The sequence below is a fragment of the Leucopleurus acutus genome (genome assembly GCF_964270905.1).
Source record: "Leucopleurus acutus genome assembly, chromosome: 4".
NCBI lineage: Eukaryota > Metazoa > Chordata > Mammalia > Artiodactyla > Delphinidae > Leucopleurus > Leucopleurus acutus.
The window spans coordinates 70,143,144-70,162,671 of NC_139146.1; the positions used below are offsets into that span (position 1 = coordinate 70,143,144).

Sequence of the window (19,528 nt, forward strand, 5' to 3'; positions counted from 1 at the left end):
CTCTCCTGTGAGCTTGACACATTTATTGAGCCCAAATCTTCCTGTCTCTCACTGCCAGGGGAAACCTGGGCAGAAAGAAAAGTGCAAAGGTATGTCCTTAGTGTAACCTTTTACAGAAGATGGGGAAACAAACTCGAGTACAAACCCATCTCTGAACTCAAACCAATTCCTGAATCAAGCAGTACTATAAATACAATATCCAGAGGTAGATTTTTGTGAACATGAATCTACAGGTACAACTTCCCTTTACAGCCTTCCCCATGATATCATTACCTTAACATCAAGCCTTAAAATTCAATTAAATGGATTTACTCTATATTGGTGCAAATGCTTCTGCATGCATTCAATTATTGCACTAGTACTTCTAACCTATCGGTTGCCCTATACTTGGAGGTGCGAATTTCAATATATTCAAATATAACCTTGTAGGGGAGGTTGGTGAGTCAACCTAGCACAGGGAGATCAGCTCAGTGCTTTGTGACCACAGAATGGTGAGTCTCTAGGTATCCACAGTGCCACATGCTATCACATTCTTACCAAAAAGGCTTTTAGATGGTGATGATGATGATGATGTTGATGATGATGATGATGATGATGATGGTGGTGATGATGGTAAAATTCTTTGTTCGGTTTCCTTTTTTTGCAGGATTATACACTCACCATGTATTTCCAGCAGTCTTGGAAAGACAAAAGGCTTTCTTATTCTGGAATCCCACTAAACCTCACGCTAGACAACAGGGTAGCTGACCAACTCTGGGTACCAGACACCTACTTTCTGAATGACAAGAAATCATTTGTGCATGGGGTTACAGTGAAAAATCGAATGATCCGACTGCATCCTGATGGAACAGTTCTCTACGGACTCCGGTAAGCAGCTTTGTGTTGCATGTTTTACTGTTGTTGTTCACGTTGTTGTTTAATTTTTACTCTTGGAAATGGACAGAGGGGGAGAAAGGCAAGTAGGTGAATATATAGACTCTTTAATCTTTATAATAACATTATATTAAAGTTCAGAAAATCCCTTTAGAACAATTCGAGCTAAATCTAGACAACTTTGTCCATCAAAGGAAAGTGAATTTTTTTGCCGTGATCCTCAAATAATAAACATAGTAATAAGAATATGTGTTTTTGTTAGACAGATTTCACATCCAGCTTATTCTAGAAGTTAAAATTTTTTTAGCCAATTGTTTGATTATCTTTGGTCCACCCAGACTCAATTACAATGTGTTCTAGGTATTCTCTATAGCTACTTAATTATGAAATGGAATTGAGAAACAACATTTTGAAGAAATAGGAAAATATTTTGTGGTGACTTTTAGAAGGCGCAAAGTGATTTTATTCCCTTAAATCTCTTATTCATTTTTATTTTCATGTATGTGATCCACATTAAATTAATTTTTGTGTTTCTTATGAGGTAGGGATTGAGGTTCATTTTTTTCCATATGGCTTTACAGTTATTCTAGTACTGTTTATTGAAAAGACTTTGCTTTTCCCTTCAGATAGTGTTGGTACCTTTGACTGAATAATTGTGGGTCTATTTCTAGGATTTATTTTGTTCCACTGTTCTTTTGGTCCGTCCTTAGACAGTATCACACTATTTAAGTAGCATAGCTATTTGTTAAGTTATGAAGTCCCATAATGTAAGTCCTTCAACTTTATACTGACTGTTTAAAAATTGCTTTGGAAATTCTAGGTTCTTTGCATCTCCCTATAACTTTTAGGATCAACTTGTTGATTTCTACCCAAAAAAGTCTGCTGGGCTTATAATTAAGTGCATTGAATCTATAGATCAGTTTGGGGAGAATTGACAATTTAAAATTATCAGGTTTTCTAACCATGAATATATCTTTATATGTTTATGTTACCTTTAATTTCTATCAACAATGTTTTGCACCACAGAGTGTTTTGTTTCATTTATTTTTTTTAAAGAATCAAGTGTAAAAGAGGTATTATACACTTATAGAGGTCTGTTACTAACACTCAGGTAGTTAAGGGTTGATTAAAACTTTTAGGCTACAGTTCAAATCAGCTACCAGTTTTATGAAAGAAATATTTGAATTGTAACATGTTATTGTAGGATGTGTAGAGTGGTGGTTCTTTAACCTTTGTTAATCTTTGTGATCCCTTTGAGAAGCTGATGAAATTTTCCTATTATTTTAGAGTATTCATAAGTGCCCTAAAATCCTTTATATGGCATCAATGCCAAGCTAAAACTGTGGTTAAGGGCCAACAGTCTAGAATTAATGTGTGTCCAATATCCGAAAACAAAATGCAAGTGAAAAGAATTTATCTATGATAAAACTTTTTTTTTAAACATCTTTAATGGAGTATAATTGCTTAACGTTGTTGCATTAGTTATCTGGATAGAACAAAATGAATCAGCTATATGCATACGTATATCCCCATATCCCCTCCCTCTTGTGTCTCCCTCCCACCCATCCTGTCCCACCCTCTAGGTGGTCACAAAGCACCGAGCTGATCTCCCTGTGCTAGGCAGAAGCTTCCCACTAGCTATCTATTCTACATTTGGTAGTGTATATATGTACATGCCACTCTCTCATTTCGTCCCAGCTTACCCTTCCCCCACCCCATGTGTTCAAGTCCATTCTCTACATCTGCGTCGCTATTCCTGTCCTGCCCCTAGGTTCTTCAGAACCTTTTTTTTTGTAGATTCCATATATATGTGTTAGCATACGGTATTTGTTTTTCTCTTTCTGACTTACTTCACTCTGTATGACACACTCAGGGTCCATCCACCTCACTACAAATAACTCAACTTCATTTCTTTTCATGGCTGAGTAATATTCCATTGTATATATTGCCACGTCTTCTTTATCCATTCTTCTGTCGACTGACACTTAGGTTGCTTCCATGTCCTGGCTATTGTAAAAAGAACTGCAGTGAACATTGTGGTACATGACTCTTTTAGAATTATGGTTTTCTCAAGATATATACCCAGTAGTTGGATTGCTGTGTCATATGGTAGCTCTATTTTTAGTTTTTTAAGGAACCCCCATACTGTTCTCCACAGTGGCTGTATCAATTTACATTTCCAACAACAGTGCAAGAAGGTTCCCTTTTCTCCACACCCTCTCCAGCATTTATTCTTTGTAGATGCTTTGATGATGGCCATTCTGACGGGTGTGAGGTGATACCTCATTGTAGTTTTGATTTGCATTTCTCTACTGATTAGTGATGTTGAGCATCCTTTCATGTGTTTGTTGGCAATCTATATATCTTCTTTGGAGAAATGTTTATTTAGGTCTTCTGCCCATTTTTGGATTGGGTTGTTTGTTTTTTTGATATTGAGCTGCATGAGCTGCTTGTATATTTTGGAGATTAATCCATTGTCACTTGCTTCACTTGCAAATATTTTCTCCCATTCTGAGGGCTGCCTTTTCATCTTGTTTATGGTTTCCTTTGTTGTGCCAAAGCTTTTAAGTTTCATTAGGTCCCATTTGTTTATTTTTGTTTTTATTTCCATTTCTCTAGGAGGTGGGTCAAAAAGGATTTGCTGTGATTTATGTCATTTATGTTTTCCTCTAAGAGTTTTATAGTGTCTGAACTTACATTTAGGTCTTTAATCTATTTTGAGTTTATTTTTGTGTATGGTGTTAGGGAGTGTTCTAATTTCATTCTTTTACAAGTAGCTGTCAAGTTTTCCCAGCACCACTTATTGAAGAAGCTGTCTTTTCTCCATTGTATATTCTTGCCTCCTTTATCAAAGATAAGGTGGCCATATGTGTGTGGGTTTATCTCTGGGCTTTCTTTCCTCTTCCATTGGTCTATATTTCTGTTTTTCTGCCAGTACCATACTGTGTTGATTACTGTAGTTTTGTAGTATAGTCTGAAGTCATGGAGCGTGATTCATCCAGCTCCGTTTTTCTTTCTCAAGATTGCTTTGGTTATTTGGGGTTTTTGTGTTTCCATACAAATTGTGAAATGTTTTGTTCTACTTCTGTGAAAAATGCCCTTGGTAGTTTGATAGGGATTTCATTGAATCTGTAGATTGCTTTGAGTAGTATAGTCATTTTCACAATGTTGATTCTTCCAATCCAAGAACATGGTATATCTCTCCATCTGTCTGTATCATCTTTAAATTCTTTCATCAGTGTCTTATAGTTTTCTGCATACCGGCCTTTTGTCTCCTTAGGTAGGTTTATTCCTAGGTATTTTATTCTTTTCATTGCAATGCTAAATGGGAGTGTTTCCTTAATTTCTCTTTCAGATTTTTCATCATTAGTGCATAGGAATGCAAGAGATTTCTGTGCATTAATTTTGTATCCTGCTACTTTACCAAATTCATTGATTAGCTCTTGCAGTTTTCTGGTAGCATCTATAGGATTCTCTATGCATAGTATCATGTCATCTGCAAACAGTGACAGTTTACTTCTTCTTTTCTGATTTGGATTCCTCTTATTTCTTTTTATTCTGATTGCTGTGACTAAAAGTTCCAAACTATGTTGAATAATAGTGGCGAGAGTGGGAAACCTTGTCTTGCTCTTGATCTTAGTGGAAATGGTTTCAGTTTTTCATCAACTCAATCTCATCATTGAGAACGATGTTGACTGTGGATTTGTCTTACATGGCCTTTATTATGTTGACATAAGTTCTCACTATGCCTACTTTCTGGAGGGTTTTTTTCATAAATCGGTGTTGAATTTTGTCTCAAGACTTTTCTGCATCTATTGAGATTATCATATGTTTTTTATCCTTCAGTTTGTTAATATGGTGTATCACATTGATTGATTTGCGTATATTGAAGAATTCTTGAATCCTGGGATAAACACCACTTGATGATGGTGAATGATCCTTTTAATGTGCTGTTGGATTATGTTTGCTAGTATTCTGTTGAGGATTTTTGCATCAATGTTCATCAGTGATATTGGCCTGTAGTTTTCTTTTTTTGTGACATCTTTGTCTGGTTTTGGTATCAGGGTGATGGTGGCCTCCTAGAATGAGTTTGGGAGTGTTCCTCCCTCTGCTATATTTTGGAAGAGTTTGAGAATGATAGGTATTAGCTCTTCTCTAAATGTTTGTTAGAATTTGCCTGTGAAGCCATCTGGTCCCGGTCTTTTGTTTGTTAGAAGATTTTTAATCACAGTCTCAATTTCAGTGCTTGTGATTGGTCTGTTTATATTTTCTATTTCTTCCTGGTTCAGTCTCGGAAGGTTGTGTTCTTCTAAGAATTTGTCCATTTCTTCCAGGTTGTCCATTTAATTGACATATAGCTGCTTGTAGTCATCTCTCATGATCCTTTGCATTTCTGCAGTGTCACTTGTTACTTCTCCTTTTTCATTTCGAATTCTGTTGATTTGAGTCTTCTCCCTTTATTAATTTTTTTGATGAGCCTGGCTAATGGTATATTAATTTTGTTTATCTTCTCTAAGAACCAGCTTTTAGTTTTATTGAGCTTTACTATTGTTTCCTTCATTTTTTTTCACTTATTTCTGATCTGATCCTTATGGTTTCTTTCCTTCTGCTAACTTTAGGGTTTTTTGTTCTTCTTTGTCTAATTGCTTTAGGTGTAAGGATAGGTTGTTTATTTGAGATGTTTCTTGTTTCTTGAGGTAGGATTGTATTGCTATAAACTTCCCTCTTAGAACTGCTTTTGCTGCATTCCATAGGTTTTGGGTCATTGTGTTTTTGTTGTCCTTTGTTTCTAGGTATTTTTTGATTTCCTCTTTGATTTCTTCAGTGATCTCTTAGTTATTTAGTAGTGTATTGTTTAGCCTCCAGTGTTTGTATTTTTTGCAGTTGTTTTCCCGTAATTGATATCTAGCCTCATAACATTGCGTTTTGAAAAAGATACTTGATATGATTACTATTTTCTTAAATTTATCAAGGCTTGATTTGTGACCCAAGATATGGTCTATCCTGCTGGAGTATGTTACATGAGCACTTGAGAAGAAAGTGTATTCTGTTGTTTCAGGGTGGAATGTCCTATAAATATGAATTAAGTCCATCTTGTTTAATGTGTCATTTAAAGCTTGTGTTTCCTTATTAATTTTCATTTTGGTTGATCTGTCCAATGGAGAAATTGGGGTGTTAAAGTCCCCTAATATTATTGTGTTACTGTCGATTTCCCCTTTATGTTTGTTAGCATTTGCCTTATGTATTGAGGTGCTGCTATGTTGGGTGCATAAATATTTACAGTTGTTATATCTTCTTCTTGTATTGATCCCTTGATCATTTTTTAGTGTCCTTTATTGTGTCTTGTAATAGTCTTTATTATAAAGTCTATTTTATCTGATGAGAATTGCTACTCCAGCTTTCTTTTCATTTCCAATTGCATGCAATATCTCTTTCCCTCCCCTCACTTTCAGTCTATATGTGTCCCTAGGTCTTAAGTGGGTCTCTTTTAGACAGCATATATACAGGTCTTGTTTTCATATTCATTCAGCCAATCTATGTCTTTTGGTTGGAGCATTTAATCCATTTACATTTAAGGTAATTATCAAAATGTATGTTCCTATTACCATTTTCTTAATTGTTTTGGGTTTGCTTTTGTAGGTTTTTTCCCTCTCTTGTGTTTCATGTGTAGAGAAGTTTCTTTAGCATTTGTTGTAACGCTGGTTTGGTGGTGCTGAATTCTCTTACCTTTTGCTTGTCTGTAAAGCTTTTAATTTCTCTGTCAAATCTGAATGAGATCCTTGCTGGGTAAAGTAATCTTGGTTGTAGGTTTTTCCCTTTCATTACTTTAAATTTGTCCTGCCACTCCCTTCTGGCTTGCAGAGTTTCTGCTGAAAAATCAGCTGTTAACCTTATGGGGATTCCCTTGTATGTTATTTGTTGCTTTTCCCTTGCAGCTTTTAATATGTTTTCTTTGTGTTTAAGTTTTGATAGTTTTATTAATATGTGTCTTGGTATGTTTCTCTTTGGGTTTACCCTGTTTGGAACTCTCTGCTCTTCTTGGACTTGATCGACTGTTTCCCTTCCCGTGTTAAGGATGTTTTCGACTAACATCTCTTCACATATTTTCTCAGACCCTTTCTTTTTCTCTTCTTCTTCTGGAAACCCTATAATTCAAATGTTGGTGCATTTAATATTGTCCCAGAAGTCTCTGAGACTGTCCTCAGTTCTTTTCATTCTTTTTTCTTTATTCTGCTCTGTGGTAGTCATTTCCACTATTATATCTTCTAGGTCACTTATACGTTCTTCTGCCTCAGGTATTCTGTTATTGATTCCTTCTAGAGAATTTTTAATTTCATTTAGTGTGTTGTTCATCGTTGTTTGTTTGCTCTTTAGTTCTTCTAGGTCCTTAGTAAATGTTTCTTCTATTTTCTCCATTCTATTTCCAAGATTTTGGATCATCTTTACTATCGTTACTCTAAATTCTTTTTCAGGTAGACTGCCTATTTCCTCTTCATTTGTTTGGTCTGGTGGGTTTTAACTTTGCTCCTTCATCTGTTGCATATTTCTCTGTCTTCTCATTTTGCTTAACTTACTGTGTTTGTGGTCTCCTTTTTCGCATGCTGCAGGTTCATAGTTCCCGTTGTTTATGGTGTTTGCCCCCATGGAGTAAGGTTGGTTCAGTGAGCTGTGTAGGCTTCCTGGTGGAGGGGACTGGTGCCTGTGTTCTGGTGGGTGTGTCTGGATCTTGTCTTTCTGGTGGGAAGGACCGTGTCCGGTGGTGTGTTTTGGGGTATCTGTGACCTTATTATGATTTTAGGCAGCCTCTGTGCTAATGGGTGGGTTTGTGTTCCTGTCTTGCTAGTTGTCTGGCAAAGGGTGTCCAGCACTGGAGCTTGCTGGTTGTTGAGTGGAGCTGGGTCTTAGTGTTGAGACAGAGATCTCTGGGAGAGCTCTTGCCAATTGATATTACGTGGGGCCAGGAGGTCTCTGGTGATCCAATGTCCTGAACTCGGCTCTCCCACCCCAGAGGCTCAGGCCTGACAGCCAGCCGGAGCACCAAGACTCTGTCAGCCACACGCCTCAGAAGAGAAGGGAGAATAAAAAAAGAAAGAAAGAAAAATAAAATAATATAAAATAAACTAACGTCATTGGAATAAAAAGTTTTAAGAAATTATTAAAATAAAAACTTTTTTAAAGTAATAAAAAAATAGAAGTGAGCAACGAAACCAATAAACAAATCTACCAATGATAACAAGCCCTAAAAACTGAACTAAGATAAACATGAAAATCAGAAACTGGTCAGTCGCATACAGCAAACCCCAAGTCTACAGTTGCTCCTAAAGTCCACAGCCTCAGTTTTGGAATGATCATTGCCTATTCAGGTATTCCACAGATGCAGGGTGCATCAAGTTGATTGTGGAGATTTATTCTGCTGTTCCTGAGGCTGCACGGAGAAATTTCCCTTTCTCTTCTTTGTTCACACAGTTCCCGGGGTCCAACTTTGGATTTGGCCCTGCCTCTGCACGTAGGTCACCCTCTGGCATCTGTTCTTTGCCCAGTCAAGAGGGGGTTAAAGGAGTGGCTGATTAGGGAGCTCTGGTTCACTCAGTCCGGGAGGGATGGATGGGTGCAGAATGCAGGGCAAGCCTGCGGGGTAGAGGCCAGCGTGATGTTGCAACAGCCTGAGGCATGCCATGTGTTCTCCCGGGGACATTGTCCCTGGATCATGGGACCCTGGCAGTGGCGGGCTGCACAGGCTCCCAGGAGGGGAGGTGTGGATAGTGACCTGTGCTTGCACACAGGCTTCTTGGTGGCTGCAGTAGCAGCCTTAACATTTCATGTCCGTCTCTGGTGCCCGCGCTGATAGCTGTGGCTCACGCCCATCTCTGGAGCTTGTTTAGGTGGTGCTCTGAATCCCCTCTCCTCACACACCCCGAAACAATGGTCTCTTGCCTCTTAGGTAGGTCCAGACTTTTTCCCAGATTCCCTCCTGACTAGCTGTGGCGCACTAGCCCCCTTCAGGCTGTGTTCACCCATCCAACCCCAGTCCTCTCCCTGGGATCTGACTTCTGAATCCTGAGCCTCAGCTCCCATCCCCCATCCATCCTGGTGGTGAGCAGACAAGCCTCTCAGGCTGTTGAGTGCTGGTTGACACTGATCCTCTGTGCGGGAATCTCTGCGCTTTGCCCTCCGCACCCCTGTTGCTGTGCTCTACTCCGCGGCTCCAAAGCACCCACCTCCGCCACCCGCAGTCTCCGCCCGCGAAGGGGCTTCCTAGTGTGTGGAAACCTTTCCCCCTTCACAGCTCCCTCCCACTGGTGCAGGTCCCATCCCTATTCTTTTGTCTCTGTTTTTCGTTTTTTCTTTTGCCCTACCCCGGTACGTGGGGAGTTTCTTGCCTTTTGGGAGGTCTGAGGTCTTCTGCCAGCGTTCAGTAGGTGTTCTGTAGGAGTTGTTCCACATGTAGATGTATTTTTGATGTATTTGTGGAGAGGAAGGTGATCTCCACATCTTACTCCTCTGCCATCTTGAAGGTCCTCCCTGTGATATAAGTTTTGAATTTATACTAATGGTTGGCTATTTAGTTGATAGCTTTGGTCTTCATTTGCACAGTAAAATAGCTTCAGTTGATGCTGGCAAAATGATCTTTGGAATTTTCCCACTCTTTCAGTACCCCAGGAGCTGTCAACTCTAGTTAAAAATCTCTGACCTAAAAGCTTCTCAGAAAAATGGTGAAATAAACTAACAAGTCCCTTGAGTGTATTGATATTACTACAGATGACATCTACTCATCCAAGCAGTGGTGGTCATTAGTGATGGTTCATACAATGGAAATCAGTTGTAATTTTTCTATTACCTATGTAGCTTCTATCACATATAACTAAGGTATAAAGTGATGAATTATCCTTCTGAAGTTTTCTAAGAGAATAATTCTGTGACCCAACTTAGCAGGCCTATCGACTACATGTATATTCACTGTATGTGATTACTCAAAAGTGTATAAAAAATTGTTTTGTTAAAAAAAAAAGACACCTCGACTTTTTGCAAGCAAGAATGTGGGTTGCATTCTCAGTTTATAGAGTCTCACTTCAGGCATTTTCTGAATTATTGGCAGCCTCTACCAATGGCAACGATGCAAAGGAAGAAAAATATCTGAGAACGATGAATTTGAATACACCTCATTTTAAAATGAGAAAACTGAGGCATAAAAGGGGGAGGGGCCTGATCTAAGGGCACAACAAATGATAGAATTAGGACTAAAATCCTGGTTTCCTGATTCCCATACCTGTGCTTTTCTCACCCCACTGTCTTTCAGATGAATTTAAAGTCAATACCTTCTTCCAAGTTGCATAGCATTGCTTTCTCCTTTTTGGAGCCAACCCAGGCCTTTGTAGCTAGGATCCCGCCAACAGATCTCTCCAAGAAAAACACAAATGCTTCATCTATTATTGGACTCTGATCTGTTTCTGGCATTGGCTTTTTCCATAAGAGCCTCACACCAGTCTGATATCTCTCCCCTCCTTCCCATATTCCTCTCTATCTCTTCCCTCACAGATTTGGTTTTCTTTACCCTAGAGGTTATAAATATCCTGGAGAAACCATGAGGTATAACAACTGGTATGATAACTGGAGTCAGAGGACCAAAGTTGGACTCAAACTCTATACCATTTTCTGATTGCTTGACCTTAAATAAGTTATATAAATTTACTGACCCTTAGTTTTATCATGTGCAACAATGGACTAAGGAAGTTCTAGTGAAATAATGAATATGTTAATACATATAAATTCTAAGTTATATTTTTGTAAAGTTGTTGTGCCTGATACTGCCTTACTAGGTACTGGAAAAGCTGTGTGCTGAGGGTGGTTCTCTAACTCCCAGGTGTGTCAGTGACCGAAACAGAGATACAGCTGTCCAATTAAGAAAACATTCACTGAGTGCCAGTATGTACAATACACTCACTATTCTGGCCCTGGGAATAATTCTCCAGAAGCCTGGTAGAAATATATCATTGTGGCAGAGTGGAAGCACCTGGGACTTTGAGTCAAAGAGACATGTGGCCTGACTAGTTTGTGCCCTACAGTAAGCTATTTCCTCTCTCTTGGCTTTAGATTACTCAGCCTTAAAGAGAAAGGAATTAGACAAAATCATCCCTAAATTCTCTGTCAAATCTAAATTTCAGTGCTTCTATGATCCTATATTATGGCTGTTCATTTTCATTCCTCTGATATAACATTTTCTAGGCTTAGAAAGGACAATCTGTACTTTTCTCTTTGTAGTTGTCTTTTCAGGAATAACCACCATATATCACTTCCTAAACACAGGCACTAGAAAATCCTTATAGTATAACATAGGTGTTGCCATATTTATGGCTGTACTTATTGTAGACAAGGGATCAGGAGAATGAAACTTCCTGCCTCATCCATAAGTCCAGATATAGTCATCATGAAATGATACCGTGCATTAATGTGTTGTTTTTAGCAATTATGGGGTCAATGGGATTTTCTGAACGCACCTGAAAGCCTCTTTAACTAGGAACTCCATAATCATAAGACCATATCAATAAATTGAATCAAATTTTGCTATATTCAAACTCAATGTGAAATGTTATAATCTAGTTTATATAAAGGCACAAGAATAGAGTTAGCTGTTTGCTATTTTTGTGAACTATGTCAAATCATATTTTATACCCCAGAGATGGCACATGGTTGTGTAAACACTCTAAAATGACAGAGTGGTGTCTGATGGGGGTCTGGTGCTTCTAGAAGAACCAGGGTACTGTGCAACAGGCATTCAGTACATAGAAGAAACTACATCCCATTGTGCTTCTTACTCTCAGATTTCCCTTGCTGCGACAAAATGTGTCACACCAAGGAATAACCCTGTAATCATGATTACTTCCTATTCCACTTTGCCAGGGATCTAAATAAAGGATGGATGTCTGAGATGTGCTGTAAGATGTGGCAGGAGATGGGACTTACATCCATGGTACACGAGCCCTCCACCCTGCTCCTCTCAAGGCATATAATGTCACTTTCTTTCTTACTCAAAAGTGGAGACTAAATATCAACTCCCTCAATGTCACAGTTCAAATACTTAAAATTCTTCTGTCTTTCCTCCCTTCCTTCCATTTAACTCTGAGGAAGATTTTCTCTTCTTTCTAAGGCTAATCTCGCCATATACACATTTATCTTATTGCTGGACGCCCTTCAGAATTTGCTCCTCTTTTTAATTAAATCTTCAGTCTTTCCTCTGCTGGCTGCTTCTCTTTGATTTTCTCTTCAAGCACCAGTCCTCAAATAGCTTTGGTTTCCTCTGCTTCCTCACCACCCATTTACTCCTTAGGCTCCAAAAACATGGCTCCCAGCCATGCTCCTTTCCTAAAACAGCTCTGTCAAAATTTACCAGAGCCATTGCTGGTTCTGTTTATAGTCTTGACTTCTCCGAACGATTTTTTTTTAATTAATTAATTAATTTATTTTATTTTATTTTTGGCTGCGTTGGGTCTTCATTGTTGCACACGGGCTTTCTCTAGTTGTGGCGAGCAGGGGCTACTCTTCGTTGTGGGGCACAGTCTTCTCATTGCGGTGGCTTCTCTTATTGTGGAGCACAGGCTCTAGGCACATGGGCTTCAGTAGTTGTGGCTCACGGGCTCAGTAGTTGTGGCTCGCGGGCTCTAGAGCTCAGGCTCAGTATTTGTGGTGCATGGGCTTAGTTGCTCCACGGCATGTGGGATCTTTCTGGACCAGGGATCAAACCCAAGTCCCCTGCATTGGCAGGCGGAGGCACTGCCACTGCATGGGAGGCATATTCTTAACCACTGCACCACCAGGGAAGTCCCTCTCTGAATGATTTAAGAGTGATGATTGACCTTGACTGTAGGATTTCCAAGATTCAGCACAAGTTTTTCATTATTCTTGTTCTCTCTTTTTGTTGTTCTATCACTGTTTCTTCTTTTGCCTCTAATTGTGAACTAGAGGGGTTCCTTGAATTTTGAACAACTCATTGAATTTAACAGATCAAATATCTAGAATATGAAATCACTGAGCTCAGAAAAATATTTGTAATCACTTACTGAGCATCTGTATGTGGATGCTTGCCCTGCCTGTTATTCCTGACATAATCCCTATTTCATATTATCTGTTTTTCCTAAAACCAGCTCTTCCTCCTTACACAGCTGCTAACAAAAGTCATCATCCTCCCAGTCAGTAAGCATAAACTTGTAGGCATCTTTGACTCTATATCTCTTTTGTCCCAAGATGCAATCTGTTGCTTCTACTCCACTCTATCTCGACCATCTCCGTTCCCAAGCTACTTCCATCACCTCAATTAACATCACCACTATTGGTCACTTCCTGGCCAGCTTCCTATCTTAATTTTACTTGTTCTCATCACTGTCATAGTATTCTTCCTATAGTGCATCATATCAATCACAGACACACACACACACACACACACACACACACACACACACCCCTAACAATGTCTCTACAGTCCCCATAAAATTAAGTTTTCCTTCTCCTGTATGGAATCTGAGACCCTCTGCATATGACCAAAATGTCTTTCAAACATTTCCTTCCTCCATGAAGCCTAAACTTTTATGAAACCATTTACTTATTTCTCTAAACAAACCTAGGGCATTTCAAATTCAAATATGTCCCAAATTTGCCAAGATCATATTTATACCAAAAAACTGTTAGTTGTTATCTGAAATTACATTTAACTGGGCATCCTGTATTTCATCTGGCAACCCTCCAGCCCTGCTAAAATTCCCTCCCTTCTCTATCCCCTGACAGTTTCCCCACTTCACCACTTTCTCCCATCTCTCTTCTTTTCTTAAAAGCCTCTCTCAAATCCCACTTTCTCCATGAGGACTTTTACAGTATTCCCAACCAGATAAAAACTCATTCTCCTTTGACACCTTACTTCATTTTAATCTCCTAAAGGCCCATGAGACTTGTAACTCTCTTAAGATGTTTTATCTTTCTGTGTCTTGGAGTTATTTTCCTGTGATGCAAACAAGATTGTATATTTGTTGAAAATATGAACTGTATTTCTTTCACCTTTGTATACACTTTCTCAAACCAGATAAATGTTTGAAAAATTGAAATGAAAATTTGTAAGATGCAGTCACCTGACTCATAATAGTTGTCAGCTGCAACATTTCGTATATCTAAATGATGGCTTTTAACCAGAGATCCATTATCACTATTAATGACCAGATGTGTTCTGCCTCTTGTCCAAACATGATCCAGCTGGCTGAAAACACTGATTGTCTCTGAGGCTTAGCCCTGTGGGTGCTGAAAGACTGTGTTTATCTTTCCTTAAAAATGGCAGGCATGGAACAACCTAATTCTGTGAAGACATGTTTAACCTCCTTTAACTGTTCTTCCTTTTGCCTTCCTCTCCTAACCCTTGCCTTGGCTTTTCTTTCAAACTTCCACAATGTTATTTTCCTGCATCTCTTACCAAAGGTGAGGCCAGGGCCAGTTGGTTTCTCAGGGCTACATGAGAATGGGGAATGGAATGGGTAGTGTAAGGAAAAGGCTTCCAGCTCAGTACTGGCTCACATTGGGATTCCATAGGTGTGTTGCAGAGTGTGTATGTGGGATTGTGTACACACACCGTAAGCACATACAGAGTAAGATGTACCTCTCACATCATTCTAACTAATATTGATAGCAATTGTATCAGGAATTCAACCAATACCCAAGTATATAAATAATTGAAATTATACTATACACCAAGCACTATGCTAAGTGATCTACCTATATTGTCATATTTAATCGTTACCACAACACTATGAACTTTGTACTGTTATTATGCTAATTTGACAGATACCAACACTAGGAGAGCTAAAGTAATTTTTCCTGTCTCATAATTTATTATTAACTTTTTAAAAGCAGGTCCAAACAGGTACACACATTACATTTGGCTGGTAAATTTATCTAAAATTTCTTTTACTCTAAATGTTTCCTTTTCCTTTATTTTCCCCCTATAACTTTTTTTCTTAGGAAACCATGCTATTTTTTGTGATTACATCCATTTGTTGTAAATGTGTTCTTTTATGCCTCATATTTGAGACTTAAACAGATTTGAATTATTTTGTTGTGCTTTGGTGAGTGTGCTTCATAAACCAGTTGTATTATGTACTTTTATCTAGAGACCCAAAATGCCTGCCTGTCTCTGTCTCTGTGATGTGAACATTGATATGCTGATTTAGGCATTGACAACCTGACCTATACATTATAATAATTCCATTAATTTTTATGTAACAGTATTTGTTTGCTAGGGCTCCTGTAACAAAATCGGTGACTTAACAGAAATTTATTGTCTCACAGTTTTGGAGTCAGCAAGGTTGGTTCCTATCAAGGGCTGTGAAGGAAGGATCTATTCCAGGCCCCTCTCCTTGGCATATAGATGACCGATTTCTCCCTGTGTCACCTTCCTTCCAGGTGTATCTGTGTGTCCCTTTTTCATAAGGCTACCAGTCATATTGGATTAGGGTTTACCCTAATGATCTCACATTAATTTGATTATCTCCGTACAGACCCTATCTCAAATAAGGTCACATTCTGAGGTACTAAAGGTTAGGATTTCGACATGAATTTAGGGGGACACAATTCAGCCCAAATAGTAACAATTATAGCAGCCACTGATAATCTTTGCCTAAACTTATTTAGAGTTTACATAATGACAATATTCTATCAATCTTTCCTTATTTATTAACTAGATTATTCTCTAAAGAATTTTCCCTCACCAAATGTTAATCTGGAGGTCAAGTTAGTACAGTGAAGGCAGGATAAATGCTTGATTGTTTCCTTTTATTTAGTAGTTTTCAAAACAACAAGTTGTTTCTCTAGAACCCCCCAAACATGACCACTGAGGTTTGCCATTTTGTTATTTTTTGTGTGTTTAGCATTATGAAGTCACAGGTTATAACAGGTATGTCTGTTTCAGTCCACTGCAGCTATTGTTATTTTTGATCTTGTTTGTCTTATCTTTGGCCAGTGGCAGACCCTTTAAATTGACGCCTGAGTTCTTTCAACATGACCTCAATAGTCGCTGATAGCATCCTTGCCTTCTGACGCATCAACTTGTAAATTCTCTGTCTGAGAGGAGGATAAAATACATCATGAGTTCATATTGATATTTCTAACTCAAATTTAGAATTGCAGGGCTTTTATTCAACTTCTTTGATTTTACACTTTGTTTCTTTCCTCTTCATTGAAAACATTGATTCTTCATGTATTAACGTGACTATTTATTCACTTTGTCCTGTCATGTGTAATATATATGTATATATGTGTGTATGTGTATGTATGTATATATCTAATAGTATACATAATAGTTTTTAAATAAAAATACCAACATTATTGTTACTGTCCTGTGTTAAGCCATTTTTTCCCTGCAGATCATTTCTAGGAAGACAGTTGTCCAAGTAAGATGCTTTTGTTGCTTACCATTGTAGAAATGAAAATAATTAGGGAGGGCACACAGCATAAATGGGAATAGCTCTGCCAAGTGTGTGCGCTTTATGAAATGTGCACAACTTTGTCAGGTTCTCTAACACATACCAATGACTCCAAATCCCAAAGAGAAGCTTCTAAGCTTTAGGTTTCAGAAGTGAATCAAATGTTTACCAGAAACTTGTGGCCTGATGGGGATTTTGAGAACTCCCTTACTGTATTTGCTTACCTAGCTCCACTCTGAATTGATTTTTTGGATGTTCTTGACACTGCCTGACCATGGGTTGTGCATGAGAATAAAATCAATGGTTACATTTATTGAATATAAAAGAAAAACAGAGTTTCCCACTATTCCTTGGAGGATTATTGCCTTGTTCTTCATGATAAAGCCAAGTAAAAAGTAGAGGCAATTATCTTCATAGTACAGATCCAACAAAACCCCACCATTATTGATTTTTAAAGCAGTTTGGGGCCCCTCAATGTTTCATATTAGCTTTCTATATTGATTGTACACCCTGAAAAAAAGACTTCTCTTTCTTACAGACTTTCTGTGTAGAGGCAGTTATGATTACATTCAAGAGTCCTGGGCAGATCACACAGGGTTTACTGTGAGACAGGCTGGGCAAAAAATATTGTTGAGTCGATTGCAGAGAATAAATATATGGGCAGATGCAGTGTTTGCAGAGGAGGACTGGCGGAAATTGATAAATGCATCCTGTTAAGAGAAACTTGTTACTTCAAATGGAAGAGAGAAAAAACAGGGCATGCATAAAGAATAGGTAGCTCACTTCATTAATAGACAGAATGCCGTGGGGACTCTTTTTTTTTTTTTTTTTTTTTTTGCGGTACGCGGGCCTCTCACTGCTGTGGCCTCTCCCATTGCGGAGCACAGGCTCCGGACGCGCAGGCTCAGCGGCCATGGCTCACGGGCCCAGCCGCTCCGCGGCATGTGGGATCTTTCCGGCCCGGGGCACGAACCCGTGTCCCCTGCATCGGCAGGCGGACTCGCAACCACTGCGCCACCAGGGAAGCCCCTGGGGACTCTTTTTATAATTCCTGCCAAAGAGCACAGTATTGTTATTCCCCTCACACTTCTATTTCAGAGTTTCATCAGTGGAGTACAGAGAGATATTTAAAATGTTCTCCAGTGAACAGGTTGCTATTTTCCCTCTCAAAGTTTTTATTTTTAATGTTCTTTATTCATCTTTATATATATGAAAAACTTTATGATTCATTTATTTTTGTTAGGGTCTCCTTTTTCATAACTACAGTATTGTGACTAATTCAAATACTAAATGAGAAATTTAAATAACTATGCAGTTATGGTAGCTTTTGTGTGGTCATGTGACCTGTGGATGGGTCATTATGATTAAACCTCCATAATTAAATTAATGTAGAAGATTAAGTAAAAACAGTGACCATAAATTAGCTACAAAAGAACTACATCTCCTCAAATTCTTAACTTGATTGAATCTCTTGTGGAATAATATTTAATGTGAACACTCAGGAAAGAAGGAAAAATGATAACGCGCATGAAAGAAAGAATGAAGAAAAGAGGAGGAAAGAAAGGAAGAAAGGTAGGAAGGGAAGGAGGGAGGAAGGAAAGGGAGACAAAAAAAGGAAAACAAAACCAAATATCTTAGAAACATCTTATGAATTTTAGATCCTAGTTATAATATTACAAACAACACCACTTATTTGTGAAATGTTTAACCTTCTCTACGAATTCAATTTATTCCATTAAACCATCATTTCCAACTACAGTATTTTAGTACCACTTCCATGATTTTTGCCACAACTACATATCATCTAAAAACATTGAATCACTTTTTACTTAGGTACGTATGCATGTGTATATACATATATATTTTATTTTTAAATTTTTCTAATTATTTAGTATTCAGTTTTTATTTTATTTTATTATTTTTTATTTATTTTTGGCTGCGTTGGGTCTTTGTTGCTGCACGCCAGCTTTCTCTGGTTGCGGCGAGTGGGGGCTACCCTTTGTTGCAGTGCACTGGCTTCTCATTGAGGTGGTCTCTCTTGTTGTGGAGCACGGGCTCTAGGTGCGTGGGCTTCAGTAGTTGTGACGGCTGGGCTCAGTAGTTGTGGCACACGGGCTTAGTTGCTCCATGGCATGTCGAATCTTTCCAGACCTGGGTTCGAACCCATGTCCCCTGCATTGGCAGGTGGATTCTTAACCACTGCACTACCAGGGAAGCCCTTAAAGGAAACTTTTATTACCTCTGTATGTAGACAACTATTTTTTAATAGACATTAAAATACATCTCAGCTAAGAATTTTATTATAATTTAAAAATGCTCATCCATGTTCCATCTACAATGATTTTTTCCTCATTTATAGAAATGAGGTAACAATATTAACCATCTTATGGAGTATTACTAAAGTTAAATAAGTTGACCAGACAACGGAAGCAAGAAGAACTACAATCCTGCAGCCTGTGGAACAAAAACCATATTCACAGATAGATAGACAAAATGAAAAGGCAGAGGACTAGGTACCAGATGAAGGAACAAGATAAAACCCCAGAAAAACAACTAAGTGAAGTGGAGATAGGCAACCTTCCCGAAAAAGAATTCAGAATAATGATACTGAAGATGATCCAGGACCTCAGAAAAAGAATGGAGGCAAAGATCGAGAAGATTCAAGAAATGTTTAACAGGGCTTCCTTGGTGGTGCAGTGGTTGAGAGTCCGCCTGCCAATGCAGGGGACACGGGTTCGTACCCCGGTCCGGGAAGATCCCACATGCCGTGGAGCGGCTGGGCCTGTGAGCCATGGCCGCTGGGCCTGCACGTCTGGAGCCTGTGCTCCGCAATGGGAGAGGCCACAACAGTGAGAGGCCCACATACTTCAAAAAAAAAAAAAAAAAAAAGGTAAAAAAAACTGGGTGTAACACACACACATAACTAATTTTTCCTCTATTTCATTAAATAGCTATAAATGTATATTCCAAGTGAGAGTTGTAGAAAGCTTTTAGCTAAGGAAGCACACAAGTGAAATAATATTGTATCTCATTAATGGGATCAATTCAAGAGTCCAAACTTATTTGTATTTATCATACCCATTGTTTAGCTCAGCTGATATAATATTAATAGACCAGAGTAAGATAGAAGAACTATTCAACTTCTATGTGACTTCTATTCAGTCAGGTAAGAAGACTTACATTCCATCTGGAATGGTTAA

The 19,528-nt window shown here is 38.5% G+C and overlaps 1 protein-coding gene across 1 annotated transcript in view; it reads left to right on the forward strand.

The window, feature by feature from the left end:
* The window catches only part of GABRB1 (gamma-aminobutyric acid type A receptor subunit beta1), a gene marked incomplete at its 5' end in the record, with an annotated part of 390,560 nt that overhangs the window by 130,837 nt on the left and 240,195 nt on the right, over positions 1 to 19,528 (forward strand). The window contains one exon of the mRNA XM_082837795.1: positions 647 to 867. Coding sequence (XP_082693921.1) covers positions 647 to 867 — 221 coding nt within the window. The remainder of the gene's footprint in view (positions 1 to 646; positions 868 to 19,528) is intronic.